The 17,139-nt window shown below is 33.9% G+C and overlaps 1 protein-coding gene across 1 annotated transcript in view; it reads right to left on the bottom strand.

The window, feature by feature from the left end:
* Positions 1–833: 833 nt before the first annotated feature.
* Positions 834–17,139, bottom strand: part of LOC108911987 (cholecystokinin receptor type A-like) — a 63,357-nt gene continuing 47,051 nt past the window's right edge. Inside the window, 4 exon segments of the mRNA XM_018717083.1 lie at positions 834–868; positions 3,247–3,398; positions 9,624–9,865; positions 13,534–13,764. Of these exon segments, the coding sequence (XP_018572599.1) occupies positions 834–868; positions 3,247–3,398; positions 9,624–9,865; positions 13,534–13,764 (660 nt within the window).

Genomic DNA, 17,139 nt, shown 5'->3' with positions numbered 1-17,139 from the left:
AAGACAAGAGGAGATAGATGTTCATATGACAAAATATTCTTATTTTTTGTCGTACTATCATTCCTTGAATTTACGGGAGGTCTTTCTGAAACACCCTGTATAAGTCCTGTTCTATCCATAAATGGCACAGAGAACTAATAAATTATTAATATCGTATTGACTTCATTTAGCAACAAAAACAGTAAGTATTCGATATGAGGGCTCAAAATTTTCTGCAGCTGCAGCATTTTGTCTACATTCACCGTATAGCATATCCACCAGATATCATTTATAAAAATGACACAACAGTTTTACACGCACTGTAAGAGACTTTTTGCTTTTGAAATTGTCCATAAACTGTACATCTACAAAACAAGAAAATTTATCGATGCTCTACCTTCTTTTCCCAACAATGATCAGCGCTGATAAATGCAAAAAAAAATAAAAATCTCTTCACTTAAATTTGAAAAACTTATAAAAAATTACATTCTTGTGCTATTATCCAAAGTGTACTGCACCTAAAAGTTAGTATCCGTATAAAAACCCATCTTACGCTCTCGCAGTCCGGAAGGAACTCGAATTCCATTAAATCTCATCCTGCGTGCGGAGATAACGGTGCCCCCTCCCCCAGAGCAGCGTCCGTCACTGTAGACAGTAAACCGACAGAAGAAGAGGCCCTAATTAGGGCTCAGGCGTACAGACTGGTGCTCGCCGAACTGGCTCCCCCGTAATTAGGCGATCGTATCCATGTAATGCGGTATCTGAAGGTCTCGTCGTCTGGATCGGCCTCGATGACCTGCGCGAGTCTTGAGCCGCTCGTCGAAGTTGACACCCCCAGGTAGTCCGAGGCGCTGCTAAACACGATCTTCAGCTTCTAGGACCATCATTTCTGCAAACATTAATGTCTATGTAAAGCAGCGTTCTCCTAGAAACTCGCTGGTCGCTGGTAGCGGCTACTGGGTAGTTGCTATCAAGTCGCCAAGGCCCAAACAACCCAATTAATGGAGCTTGTTCTCCTAAGAGCTACTAACAATAAGTAGTTGGTACCCACGATTGTTCACAAGCCATTGGCATTTATTCAGAAAGGTAAGAAAGATAAGACCCTGAACAGGGTGTCGTCTCAAACTCGATATTATGGGCCCACTGTGAGGATACAAACAATTTAAATAAAATTTGGGATACGTGGTGCTAAATGGGACGAGGTAAGCTCCATTTTCAATCGAAAGTATTATCTTTGGGATTTGACAGAAACGACTAATGACGTCATCAATTATATTTTTTCCAGAAACATACCCTAATGTTTTTCCTGTTAAAATGCTCTCTTTTTCTAATAAACTTCTATTAGAGAATTTTTTCTGCATTACTTCCCCTTTATAGGTTATAAAGAGTCTCAAACGAAATACCACCCAAAAATCACATTAGCTGTGGAAGGATCAAGTCATCGTTGGAAAATAATTGGCTCTGAATGTCTTTATCGATATAACTCTACAGCTCTTCTTGAATTTTTTTGTGACTCGCCGTAAATTAGCAACATATCAACTTTTTCTGAATGAGAAAACATTTTGTAAGCACAAAAATTATACGTTTGACTTTATGCACTTTAAACAACGAACATTCAATTATTTTCCAACGACTACTTGATCCTTCCACCGTTAATGTGATTTTTGGATTTTCATTTGAGACTCTTTAGGACGATATTGCTTATAACTTTTAAAGGGGAAGTAATACAGAAAAATTTCTCTAATAAAAGTTTATTAGAAAAAAGAGAACTTTTTAACAGGAAAAATTTTCGATTGAAAGTTGAGCTTACCTCATCCCATTCAACACCACGTGACTCAAATTTTATTTCAATTTTTTGTATCTTCACAGTACGCCCATCCTATCGAGTTTGAGATACCCTTTACATTATTTATTGCAAATTTAATCTAATAAGTCTAATAAGATTTACAAGAATCTGGCTAAAAAACGAGAGATTCTACTTTAAAAAAACGATGACGTCACCACTCGCAAACAGCTGAATGTGGAGGTAAACAGGTTACATGAAAAAGCGTTTTTTAGAATACAAAATTGACATGTCCAAGGAAGTGTCACAAAACTGTCAGAAATAATGAATTTATCTCCATTCTTTTTTTTCCACATTGTACAAACACAAGTGAGATGGAGGTATCAAAAATTTAACAATCAAATCATTTGGGTTTGTTCTAAATCTGTCACTTGCCAAAACACACGAAATTTCTCCAAATAAACCAATTAAAGTGAATATAATTTTTCCATATAAAAAAAGTCAAAAGAAAGGTCTGTATTCAGTCCTCCAATAGCTAAAATCATCCTGGCACCAATTTCTTCAGAAACACTATATATTAATGTTTGGGAAACCAACACATTTGTAAAACAAACGAGAAAGTACACAGTTCGTTCAATTATGTCGTGTAGGTATAACAATTATTATGTTATACCTCTTACAAATCGCACTTGGTAATTAATTTCAAAGAAAAAATCAGTTGCTTAGTACTAAAATCATTTTCCGTCTACAATATGTGGAAAAAAATGAAAGGTTGCTCAACCACAATTAAAATACATACATGAAAATATGAGAGAATTCATTAAATAACAAGAATTGTTTACTGACATTATCGCAGGGTACAAGCGAACTTTGAAAAAATCGCCACACTTTCGAATACTCAAATTGAAGTGATCTAAATACCATACCACACTCCACTGTCGCTACACAATTCTAGGATAGGACAATTGAAGCAGAGTAAGTTCAGATTTTTATTAATTTTCGGGACAATCCGCCGAAGCTTTCGAGAAATCACTCGCAGCTAGCTCAGGACCAAAATTCTCAACCACAGAAAACACTGGCATGAAAATTCACAGCATTGTTTGAAATTTGAGAAAATCTGGAATTTGTTAGTAATAATTTCACAGTTTTAAAAATAATCGTAATCAGATTTGCACACAATTTATTCCCATTACAAGTCTAGCTGGCAAGAAAGTCAAACTCCTCACTCGCCAGATTTAGCACCCTGCAACTTTCTGATTTCCACAGTACAAAAACCTACTCGAGACCAATTAAAAGAAATGGTAAATGTTTCTGGATATATTTCGCACTAAAATACGCCAGTTATAAAATCAAAACCTATTTATTCTGTTGTTTGGGGCACATATCGGTACATGTAACGTATTTCGGTTGAACGATCCCCTGGGAAACATCACACGCGTCGTTTTTAAACGGATCTGGACGTTTAAATTAAAATAATTGCTTACCGGAGCGTCCTATGGTGCTGGCTCTGCCCAGATAAACGGTGGACTCGTTAGCAGACAGGTCTGAGTTATTCTGTGCCATTTTCAGGATTCCGTTGTTGTGGAATTTCGTTGTGCCGTTTATGGTATCGTCGCAGGCCAAACAGCAGCACACGCTGAAAAATTGGAAGCTATTAGAACGGGTCACCGTATTGTCCAAATATTAGGGCAAAGGTCATGGGGACGTGCCAGATATGAAATTTCGCTTCTGGAAAGTTAATCGGGGCAATGCAAATTTGTTTTCCTGGAGTATCTTGTAGGCGGATGTCAAATGTTTTGTTCGATTGTTCAGGACAATAGGTCATTCTGTTGTAAGACGGAAGTTTACTTAATTCAGTCTAAAATGTTAGCAGCCTCAAGAAGGTTTCCAAATATTCACAATTGATAATAAACGTTCCAGTCAAGTATAGTTCAAGAAATATAGAGTTGGGCGCGACTTTTTGTTTCGGCAAGCTGAATTTATCACTATACATGCTGAATATTATGTACAATAACATATTAGTTTCCATAGTTTCATAAAAATGGGGGGAAGATTGTATACAGGGTGGTTAATTACATCATTTTTACGTAAATTCAAGTTTTCCGCTAATAACTTTTTTCCGTTCATTTCTACGAAAAAATAGTACAGTAGTTTTTTTTTTCGTTTTCAAAAGACCTACAAAACTAGCTCTCGAGCGTCAAAAAATATTGGTTAGATCAAAAGTTTATTTATGACTTTTGAATTAAACATTTATAAACTGCGTTATTATTACCAGAACGTTTTGGTATCGCATCCTCTCATTCTTTATCACTGTCTAATAACTCACACGAAACCTGGAATGGGCTAAAAATTAAAAAAATTCCAGGTTGCAAATTTGAAATTAAAAAAAAAATATAGATTTCAATGTATTATTATGAAATCTACCATGAAAAAAATCATTGCGATTGTGGAAGATCCTCGGGATCGTCCAGACTAATAATTAGTTAATTTGTTTATAATGCCATAACTTGTAAATTATTCAACTTACCGATTCCAGATTTCGTGTGAGTTATTATACAGTGACAAGGAATGAGAGGATGTGATGCCAAAACGACTGGTAATAATAACGCAGTTTATAAATGTTTAATTCAAAAGTCATAAATAAACTTCTTCTGTTTATAACTTTGTATCTAATTAGTATTTTTTGACGCTCGAGGGCTAGTTAAAAAGTTATAAGCGAAAAACGTGAATTTACATAAAAATTATACAATTAACCACCCTGTAAACAATCTTCCCCCCATTTTTATGAATGTGGGAACTAATTTGTTATTGTACATAATATTTAGCATTTATAGTGATAAATTCAGCTTAACGAAACAAAAAGTCGCGAAATGGTCTTTTCCTAGCCTAAGTATAAGCAAATTTTCGACAGACCTGTTTTATCTAATAATCTTCTCCTTTCATTTTATATTTCCTCGCCAATATTTTATATATTATAGAATAGAACGCTGCTAGGCAGGTGGGGTTGGGATATAAATGCATATTTTACGATTTATGCGCGAATATTAGAATTATACCTTTGAATTTACGGCAAAATATAGCAGATTTACAAAATATCCAATTCACGGTTTGCACTGCGATATCCTGGATTGCATCTATAAATTCTGTAATAAAACTTCAAAACCAGTACATTTATAGTTACAGGAAATGTAACGTTTGAGCATAAACTCGATAAATACAGTTTCCGCAAAAGTGTGTATAACACATATTTTATTTTTCCACGGGACGAAACGTTCCATTAAAAGTTTGCATAATCTCAGACATTTAATATACATATAGAATAAAATAGCAATAGAGAGGTAATAGTATAAATATTTATGTGCTCCTGTAAGAGAAATTTGTAACGTTACAAAGAGTTGATTTGGAGCTATACCAAGCAAGAAGTGGTTGTAAAACCAGCTCGCAATTTATTTTAATTTTGTCTCCTATTATATACAGGGTCGGAAAGGCCCCATGGTTCATCGGTCGTTACGTGAGAGCGATAAAGAAAGTCATAGAAATTTCGCCCTTCCATAATAAAGCACTGTATAAATGCACTTTTTTTAATTTTGTTATTTGGCCGCGTTTCTGACAGAAAACCCCATTGGTGTATTGTTGTATTGTAAGAATAAAACCGTCTACTATGTTACTGATTACCCTGTATACACTACCTCATTTAAAACTACATTTTTGATATATAGATAAATTTTTTCAGTGAATTTAGAAATACAAAAGTTTTCCTGAATCAATATTATATTTCAATATATATCGTTTATTATGTAAAGTAAGTATAAATTAAATAACTAAATTGAATATTTAAGACCTATATTAACAAACAGTCAAAATGTATCAAATCCAGAAATATCAAAGAGCAAGAAGCGATCTAAACTCCAAACACTATTGTGTTTTACTACCTAGAACAAAGATAACCGCAGACTTGTGTGTAAAAGCGAGTCATGCAGGAAATCAAAAGGTTTGTCAACATGAAAGGCATTGAATATTCACATGGAATTCAAAACCTAGTGGACAAGAGGGAATACATAAGATAACCAACATTTAAAATAAAGGAGCTTATTCATTTTCAGCACAAGATCATACAATTCAGTTACAAAAGCTTCTCTTGCATTGAAATCAAATAAAGAACAGTTCACACTAGGCTTCTGGATTTCGAATTACACCAATTTGACACAAAATACATACTAAGTTATTTCACTTGACTTTATTGTTGAGTTTTCGTGATGAGGCACTTTCTCCTAAAAATTGTATAGTTATCCCAAAACTTTACAGCCCTATCCCCACATTACCTTGTTACCAGCTGATACAGCGGGCTAGACGCAACTTCCAAACTTGAAACATTGCCTTGACAGTCGTCTATTACCCAAGGCACCTCCGATGGTAATGACATCTTTAAGCCAAGTTAAGAAAAAGAACAAGAATATTTGCTTTAACATCAGTTTCCTTGCCGCAAATTAATTACAAAAGTTTGTATTTAAATATGTCTCCACTTTCACCGTCGTAGAAGCAATTAGGAGCAATTCAAGTGGCGTGTCCAGTCAATGCCATTACTTATAAGACCTTAAAAAATTATGTTTTGTCGCATCTCGTCCTTTCCATTGGTTCTGCTAGCAGTAGTAGTAGCTACCAGTTGGATTACTGCGGATTCCTCTAACAATACATCTTCTTAAGATCCTCTTGGGAACGTTACTGTCGACGTTCAATCACATCTTTCGATGACTTCGCCTATTCCCGAGGTGAATCTTCGCTAGCGCTTCTCCCTTTTGACATATCTCGATTTTGGCGATCATTGTTGTTGTCTTGACATCGTCTGGCAGTGGTTTTGGCATTGTAGAAACCTTTGACGGTTGAAATAAACTATTTACTAAATTCAAGTGTTTCCTCCTTATAAACTCAAGTAGCTATTGACAAAAAAAATTGTATAAAAAGTGGATTTTAAATTCGGATGGAAGTTCGATATTCATGTTAACGATTTCAAGCAAATATATATCGTCTATATTTATACAGTATATCGACGTCCAGAGAAAGTTTTGCAATTTAAATACTGTTTCCCTCATACTGAGGAAGCTTTGCGATTGTAAGAGGAGTCCTCGTTAGAACTAAATAACTTTTAATGAAATAAAGCTTCACCGATATGTTACAGACGTATCATTCTGTGTGTAACTTAATAATAACTTAGATATTGCCTTTATTATCTAGAAGATCGAGAAAATACTCGGGATAAACGTGATAAAGGTGGGTTATTAAAACTGTCTGGAAAGCCCCGTTATTATACACATGGTTTAAAGGCAATTTACTCTATTAGGTAATAAAGAATATATAAAAAAATAATATAAAAATAAAATTGAACAATTTTAAAATTAAGTCCTCTGGTCGATGATAATTACAAAGATCAGTCTGAAATTAGCAACTAACCAGGAAGAAGGTGTAGTATATTATTATGCTGTAAGCTTCGTGAAGCCTCAGAAAGACTTTTTAATGCCAACGCCATTAAAATTTCGTGTAAATAATAATTGTTTCATGCTTAACCTCAATCCCACCAAAATTCATGTTGTGTGACCCTTGGCCTTCGTAACACTTTTCATAGAAGTATATGCTCGAATGAGGGTTCTGATCCATTAATTTTCCATGTAAATCAATGTTTTCATAGGACTATAGAACTATATTATAGGTCATAAGTTATAATAGGTGATGAGTGTTGCAAAGAAAAAAATTGAGATAATATTTTATAGACTTTCCCTACGTACAGAAGATATATAGGATAACATTTTTTTAGCCCATTAGATACATAAACATTACAGGTACCTTTTTTGCTGCTTGCAATTTTTATCATTAAAAAAATATCTTTCAACGCAGTGTGCTTCTAAACAGGAGTTGTGGATCGTAGCTAAATTTGTTAAGGAAATACTTTACATTTATGAAGAAATTAGAAAAAATGCTGTTCATTTACAATCACTTGTGTATGCAGTGATATAATATTACAAAAAGTAAACTAAACAAACTCTTAATATAAACATTTCCAATTACCTATTACATTTATGTAAAATCAAAACAACAGTAGAAAATAATTGCTTGATTATTGAATATTCCTATGAAATTTATTCCTATTTATTATTTGCGAGCGGATTAATAAAATATCCAAATAGTTGCGTATTAATTTTTATAAAATCTGAATGAAAATCATACTCGTGAACGTCAGTTTTTCTATAATATTGTAAATGCAACTAAAAATTTCCAGATGCATTTAGTTGTTTGATCTTGAAAATTTAAAAAAGTTTGTCTGCGCGCTTTTTTTTGTTTCTTGCCCACCTAGTAAAAAAGCTTCACAATGTCACGAACCGCCACTGGTCTGATGGTTCAATGAATAGAAAATATATGATGAAACCATGGTGCAAACGGAGTAATCAATTTGGTAGCAAAATTTTGGTTAGCCCTTAATATTCCCTCACAGTTTTCTGGAGATTGTATTTACTGTAACCAGTACGATTTGCATACTACATAAATTGTAATCACGAAGAAAGGAATCATAAATTACCTGTCAAATTAACAAATAAATAATAAGCAAGCACCTACTCCCATGCATGAAGTAGATCCCATTCCTCTTTACAGCTAAAAAATTGTACTTTGGAGAATTAAAATTTCAGCTACATTTTTTTTTAATAGAGAACATGTAAGAAAGGGAACTTAATATTTGTTTGGCCGACACAATGCACGGATTTAGCGACTGTTTTATTTATTTTACCGTCGTCGACATGTCTACAAAGATTCCCACACGGTCCTCCCGCTTAATCACAATTGACGGAAAAATAAATTAACTGTCAAACGCAGTCAGTTCAGTCCGCAAGAATACAATATTTTTCGGTCGAACAGAGACGTGCGATTAACGAACGTAAATTTATAAATAATATAGACCGCCGAATTTATAGAGATTAATCAAAGCGACAATAACAGCTTGTATATGCCTCCAGAATCATTTAAGGAAAGCTTTCGAGGTAATGTCGAGATCGGGACAAGGTGCTGGGGGAACTTGTGGCACGTGTTTAAAAGCTCTATCAATAATTGATGACAGAAAGCCTCAGAGACACAGGAATATATGATACACAAAGACGTAGTCATGGGGATAGGAATTGTCTGTCTGCTTGACGAAATTTTCGCGATACCTGGAAAAACGTTTGAAAGATAAATTTTGATATAACTAGCTAATACTTTTTGTTCTCGTCTTCAAACAGGCATACTTTTTTCTTTAAAAAGGTAGAAATCGTATACCCGGCCTGAAGTTTCTACCTGGCTACGCCCCTGGATAAGAAAATAACAACTTTTGCTGACAAAGCAGATCAATAACAATAAGAAAAGATATACAACAGATCCTAAATTTTAAGACAAACCAAATTAATGCACTGAAGTAGTGTGAATTAAGCAAAAAGCAACAGTTAGGGTGTAACCTTATAACTTGTCAAAAATAATAGGGTTTTCCCGTTACAATATTTAAAAATATTTGCCTTAGGAGCATATATCTCTGTATGTCTGAAAGAAATTAAGATGTTGATAAAATATAATTATTTTTTTTTAAATAATTTAAAAACTTTATACGAACGACCCCTTAAAATTAACCAAAGAATACGAGGTTTCATTTTTGGTCACCGTTTGTGAATCACCCTGTATATTTGAAGAATATAAATAGGTCGCTCAAATTATTCCATTATTCATAAAAACTGATTAACTCAAAGGGATGTTTTACATCAAATAACCCTTCTGGATCTAATTGAGTACATTTTCTCTAATTTAACTTTCCCCGCGAGGCTTACCAGGCTTGTAGACGATTAGAAACCATACTCACCGACAGTTGAAGGCCGTGAGAAACGCCTGCCGAAATTTCCTATTCATGAAGCAGTAGGTAATTGGATTGCAGCAAGAGCTAACGTAAGCGAGCAAGTGTACCAGCGAGATCCCCGTGGAACCGACGTATTTGTACACGTCTTCTGGGTAAAACAAATACCAAGTGTTCAGGATGTGCAGCGGGGCCCAGCATATGAAGAACTCGGCTACAATGACGAACAGCATGCGAATTACCTACAAAGGACAACGAGGATTAAAGCTAATAGTAATATACGGCACTCTCTTAAGCATAATTATGTTTATTATTTAACCAACCAATTTTTTTTTTCAGTCAAATTATAATTATATCCTTTTCAGGGATATACGTTGTTCTGAAATGTAGTATGGTAGTAACGATTCGACAATTTGTGGACTGAACAAGGCTCTCAAGGATCATATCAAGGTTAAATTACCTTAATTTTAACCATAGACTAGGCAGTATGTGTTTTGATTTGGGTGAATCGTATATCCACGGAGATTTTTGACTTTTTGGCTTTCAAATATCACTAGAAATGAAAATTTTTCTATACGCATATACGCTAAAAGTTAAGCCCACGTTTTTTTTTATGCGCAAAGAAAAATTTTCATTTCAAGTGATATTTGAAAGCCAAAAAGGCAAAAATCTCCGTGGATATACGATTTACCCAAATATGGACTTTTTGAAACAGATATCGTCTGGACTATAAGAATACATGGGTTTCTGCATGTTCTTAGCAAATTGTATTGCTTCTGCCTTCCTTTTACAATTAGTGATCGACAAACAAGTTACTGTGATACTTAGTAATGATCATTTTTGTTTGTATGAGTCTCTGGATTAGTCTATGCCTAATCCGGTTCACAATTCAATAAATTTCGGCCGAGACATTTTTGGTAGGTGGGTAATTGAAAACCTGTCAACCCTCATCTGTCTCTCTTAATGGAGTTGAACAAAAGTTGGAGGAATGTCGAACAGAATCGAGAAATTAGATGTTTTATATCACCTGAGAGTTGCCTTATTGTCAGAACTGACGAGGAATTTTGTCCTAATTTGAATTTAAAGTGATGGAAGTCAATGAACATCACGATTTTCTTTTATATTTGTATTCATTGCCGACGTTTCTACAGGGCGTTCCTGGAAAATATAAACGGTGAGTTATGTTCGCAAAATTAAATCGAAAGTCACACAGGATTGCAGCAAGCTTCGATGAAACTTTTAACAAATCTACAAGAATAAATAATCTTTTTTAACGACCGCCCTTCTTGAGAAAAATAGATTGGACGCCTTACACTGTGAATTTCCTTGCAAATAACGGGTAGGTACTTTGCAATTCAAACGCCGCTGAAGACGTTAATTAGACTGCATTTTCGTTACCGAATTCCATCAGGATTAACAGCTCCAAATAGTTCTCTGACAGTTAATTTAAGTTGCCCCACTATGTCAATTAAACTACCAGCTAGTAAACACACCAAGGACGCCGGGTAATTGTAAATAATTATCCGGCACCTCTAATGAATATCCTGCAACAACTTTCAACAAGGAAAGTTTTTATTCTTTTCCATGTACCTACAACTAATTAAAGTGTACATCTACAAGAAACAGTTTGTGTGTAGACGAATGCAAGCTGGAAACACACATGAAGTTCGGTATTTTATTATTTTATTTAGAGGGAACTGAGGCCGGCTCAAAGTTGCTTGTACTTGTCTTGTAACTTCAGTTCACGGTTAGTGTACGCGTCGCATAGTACGCGGGTAGTGTCTGATGTCTGCAAATAGAAATTTTCAGATGCATTTGACTTAAAAATTTTTGCCCGGAGTGCTTTTTTTTCTTTCTTGCCCACCTAGTAAAAAAGCCACGGGCCTCACCTATTCACAATGTCACGAGCCGCCACTGCTTTTCATGGTTGTCGCTCTTGTCTCCCCTGACCCCCAAATGCCCATGGTTGTTGATATTAGGGGGCTGAAATTGTAGGAAATATAATAGTGTGTGTGTGTTGTGCGTGGTATATTAAGTATATTATGGCAGATCAAAATGACATCCTAAAAAAGACCGAACACGAAGGAGGGAAACTGAATGAATAGACTAATAATATCTTTAAATTGCTTGTGTTCCCAATTTAATCCGAGACGACTCAATTTCTACCTTAAAATTCCGAGAAAACACACGTATTCTCTCCCACGACTAGTACAATAAATCTCGATATTTATATTGATAAAGCACCTTCTGTCCGATATCACATAAATCAGATTACTGGGGAAACAAATATTGTGCTTGGCCCTTCACGTTTATTTTCACATGTTGACTGCCAGTTAGGTGAAATTTTTATGACCAAAAATTTTAAGTTCAAGGGTACCACAACGCAATACTTTCGATTTTCCTCCAAAGAACATTCTTTGAACACAGGACGGCGCCTATACGTCTGAGTAAAATATTCAGGATATGAAGTAGATAATCCTAATTATGACAAAAATATATATGTATATGTGTAAGACAGATAGAAAGTATTGTTACGGATAACTGGCTTTGGGTTCACTCTAGAGAAATAAAACCTCGCCCTAGAGTATCACGTTCTACTTCAAAAGGACGTCACAAGGTATGCGAAGCGCTAAAGACTTTGAAATATGCTACAAGAATGGCAGTAGCTCTACTAAATCAAGAGAAAGATATATGTTCATATATATTTTAACGAAATGTGGGATGTATGTTCCGTGTACAGGGTGACCCATAATTGTCCATTTATTGCAATAAACTCCGAGTTGCTGTACATGTAAGCCATTTTTGGCACTTAAAAAACTAATGTAAACACTATCGGATTTCAATGTTCGGAATCGCCTGGACCACGTGGAGAGAGATAGAGCGCACAACACGAATAACGCTAGAGACTACAGTAGCCCAGCCATGTAAGGGCTGAAAATATTACAACTTCAATAATATTTTTCTCGAAGACTATAGGGATTTTACAAAAAAATTTTTACGATATTGATTCCCATTTTTCATAACACATTTATCCCCAAATTTTTTTGAATAAGTTGTGAGTCACCCTATATATTGTATATCAAAGATATAATAACCAAATTTCGTTTTTTCTAAATGCATTTTTTATTGGTTTTTTTTTCTGATTGCAATGATATATACCTGTAATTTATTTGCTTTGATAGTTTGCAGAATAGATTGATTTATCTCCGATTAAGCACATAGTCAAGATTGCCATGGAACCAGTGCGTGAATATGTCTTCCGGTCCTAAATTTACTAAACAAATCCTTATATTCACTATTAAGGTAATAAATCTTATGATAAAAGGTATTCTGTTGTACCTCCGTCCTGTTCTAGACAAAGGACGTATATTACAAGCAATTTTTTTATCATCCACCGTTATCAACTAACTTCGTTCAATATTTTCTCCCTTACTTCATATAAATTCTTGGGTCGTTCTTTGTTCAGTCTATCTTTCAGGACCAACCCATAGAAGGAATTACATGAGGGTCAAATTAGGACTTCTCGAGGATCATAAAATTATCCTCTCATAAAGAAAATTTATTAAAAGAAAAAGACGTGTACTATAATAATAAAAAAGAGGATTTAAGGGCGAGACAAGTATACAGGGTGTTCCATTAAAAAGTTTCGTATTCTTTCTTATTTTTAGCACCAACAATTGTTACATCCTGTAAGTTGAAGTGATCCTGTACTAAAGTCACGCTAAGCTGTACTGGTATGAATATCTTCGTCTTTTATTCATTTTATTTCCAGAAAGAGTGTATTACTTCAACTAGAACTAAAACGACAAGTACGCCGGCTTCTGTACGTGAATTTTTTATCGAATTTACATAAATATATATCTATAAACGCCCCATTCCCGGGCTAGGCAGTTATATTCACTTTGCATACCCTCTTTTTGGCTTCTATGCTTTTGTCCATGTAGTTGGACCGAATGCCGTGTCTGCTGAAGGTGTACGTCGTCTCGTCGATTTTTTGCTCTGCGGTACCGTTCTCAGTGCAGGCTTCTTTCGGCGAAATAGCTTCAGGAGGCGGCACGGTGAGTTTGCAGGACGGGACGAAGGTGGTCCTCGTGCAGCCATTGCCTTGGATGTCGTGACCATTCGCCTGCGGAATTTTAACCTGAAAAAAAAAAGAAAATTAAATCTCAAAAAAAATAATGATCCAACATTGAAAAAAATTATACAGGGTGTAGTTTAATTTCTTTGTTCACACGTACCATTTTCAACAATTTCAAGGGTACCTATTTGTGTAAAATTAAATTTTACAATTAATATGCGACATACCTAAAAACCTTCTAATTTTTCCAATATCTTGGTTGTCCAGAATTTCAATGTGTGCAAAAAAATCAGCTCAAAACAACATCAATAGACCCATGGTCCATAAAAAAATCACCCCATTTTTTACATTTTACGAGCCTCTGAATTTATGGCAGCTATTTCCAAAACGCCCCGTATAAATTAAGAGTAATAATTATTTTCCCTTTGTCCTATTTAAACTACGCTGTAAGAAAACGACTCCAAAATTAACTAAGACATAATAAACGGTTAGGAGTTATATGCTACTTTTTTCTCGTTATTTCTAATTAAGATTATTTTGTCTTAATTACATTGAAAGAACAACGAGTCTGTAAACTGCAAAATGTTTAAGGAGTATCAGAGGTTTTTCTTTTCTTCGTTAACGATAATTAAATTGTAATTGCTTTAATATGATTAATGTATTTTTCCTACTTTTTTATTTACCTGGGACTTAGTACTTTTTTTAATATGGTCTTAATAAAGTTTATACTCTGACATAGAAACAAAAATTGAGAGCTGGAAAGGAATCAGTGAATTGAATTATGTCTTCATATCATTTCTACAAAGTAAAAGAAATAATTGTAAAAATACGGAATATTTCAAATCATCATTATACAATTATACAGTGTATTTTTACATATTTTTTTCCAGCTGAAATTTAAAAAAATCGCTGAAATAGGTCAATTAGTAAATAGAAATTGTCACTTTCCTGCAATATTTTCTATTTTTTCGAGCCATATTTGACATACCTATAACATTACAGACATTTTTTTTAATAGGACGCTCTATATTTTATAGTATAAATAGAAAGTCCCTCTAAAGAGGCGATTGATTATATCCAAAAAAACAGGCATATCAAGCAGTTTTATTGCATGAGTCATTCAAAGGGTCATTTTAGATGAAAAAACCGCAGAATGCTAATTATAAGGTGAAAATGCACCTCTTTCAGTTTTTTAATTGTAGCTCGATAACGAAGCAAAATTTCTCTACAGTTCATAGGAAAAGTTATTTAGAGAATTGAATTTTCCATCGAAATAGCTTATTTAAAAAATTTAAAAGGAAAATTTTATGCAAAAAATCGTTAATAAACAATTTGATAAAAAGCAAAAAATTCCATTTTCTGATTTTTTTACTTTTTTGCCTCTAGTTTTTTTTTGGAGTAAAGGTATAGGGATTGCTTCATACAAAATAAAATTAGATAAAATTTCCTTCAAAACAAGAGGTTGTAAAGTATTTTTGGATGAAAATTGACTGACATATGGCCGCTTAAACTTAGCCAATTTTTCGATTTTTGTCGCGTTTACTCTTATAAGTTTTAATTCTCGTAAAAAAGAAAATAAATAAGACGTTCAAGGATTTTCATCACATGACTTTTTCGAAAAGTCATTAAAAATTGAAAAACCGTGGGGTTCTATTAAATTAGAGGGTTGAAATTGAAGATAGGGGTAAAAAAGCACTTTTGCAGTTTTTTAAATATAGAACGAAATCGAAGCAAAATTTCGGTTATAGTTCTTAGGACAAATTTTGTAGAGAATTGAATTTCTCATTGAAATGGCTTATTTAAAAAACGTAAAAGGAAAATTTTATGCAAAAAATCGTTAATAAACAATTTTAAAGAAAGCAAAAAATAAGATTTTTTGATTTTTTTACTTTTTTAATAAAATAATTTAGTAAAAACTTGAGAATTTAAGTACAATAAAGTTTATTAATAATGTATATACAGTGTGTCCCCGGATGGAGTTGACAAGAGGAGAAACTCTTTTGTTCTTTCCCAATGAATGCTATGACTTTTATTTAAAGCATGTTTTATGCAGCGAATAGGTTTTAAGAAAGTAAGCTGTTTATGTTGTTTTTTTTTATTTTTTCCATTGAATATCGACTGGATACAAATTCTTTTGACATATATCCTCCTAATTACTGAATATTTCATGAAAATTCCTATCTAAAATCATTCATTATACACCAATTAGAAATTCTTGCCTATTATCTATCCCATTGTTTAAACACAGATTGCTGAGTACTTACCGAGGCATTAATATTTCTATTATGTGCATAAATTCCATAGTTCATAATATCTGAAGCTTCCGAATACTTATATTGGGCAGATGATGTATTTTTCTATAGATTTATTATTATTTGCAAATGTAAAAAAATGGTATAAGTAGCTAGTCCATTATTATTCAAACGGTACGCTACAGGTCTAACCACCAAAAATTTATATTAAAATAAACTTGCGCTACCTACATGAATGATAAGCAGGCAAGCTACCAGCTCCTCCATATAACTTGGAAATCAATTTTTTGCAGCGTAGGCAGCTTAAAGAACGTTGATTTTATAATTTCGTACTCCAATAACTCCAATAAAACAAAGAGTACATCGTTGAAGTAGCTATAAAGTCAACTGAGCCACACACAGTGGGTACGTGTACTCATTGGGTATAGGAGGAAGAATCTACCCCTTTTTAATATGGTTGACTTACTCAAAACCCCGTGAAACCTACTTACAAAAAAGTGTGTCACTGTGCTAGTGACTTGTGAAATAAACAAGAATAAAAGGTTATGATTGAAAACAAGAATTGTTGAAAATTTGTCGAATTTGAATTTGTTGTTGAGAAACTGAACACCCTATATTTGCAGTTTTCGACGGCTCATAGAGCAGATCCTTTATCATTTTCATACATATTTACCACGCAGTTCTATCTGCACAAACTTTGTTCAAGTTTTTCACAATGTAGTCGTTTGTAACACTACCCTTGGGTATAAAACCCGACTCATTTACATTATATGAAAAGATTGGGACACTACATAAATTCAGAAATATTATGATAGTCCGCTTATGGGAGAATGTCGTTGCCACAACTCAAGATAATTTGAAATTTAATACAATTTCGCTAAAATTCTCTACGCGTGTAATACGAGCGGAGCGGGACTATTCATCCTTCCAATTTACTAATTCCGAGCAGAAATTACATTACCATTTGCATAACAATCGCGATATAAATACTATACCGGCTAGTTTTTACACGAAAAAAAGAAGGGAGTTTGATCGTAGCACAAAAATAAATACGTTATTGATCCAGATATAAAATTAGAATGAGGTATGTTTAATAATAGAACATTTAATTGACAAAGCATCATTAAAGAAAGCATCAAAAACCGTTCAAGATTTTTATTTCCACCCTCTGCTAAGTATACATAGG

The sequence above is a fragment of the Anoplophora glabripennis genome, unplaced genomic scaffold (assembly GCF_000390285.2).
Source record: "Anoplophora glabripennis isolate ALB-LARVAE unplaced genomic scaffold, Agla_2.0 scaffold88, whole genome shotgun sequence".
Taxonomy (NCBI): Eukaryota; Metazoa; Arthropoda; class Insecta; order Coleoptera; family Cerambycidae; genus Anoplophora; species Anoplophora glabripennis.
The sequence above is the reverse complement of the archived record's forward strand: the minus strand, read 5'-3'. Positions and strand labels throughout refer to the sequence as shown.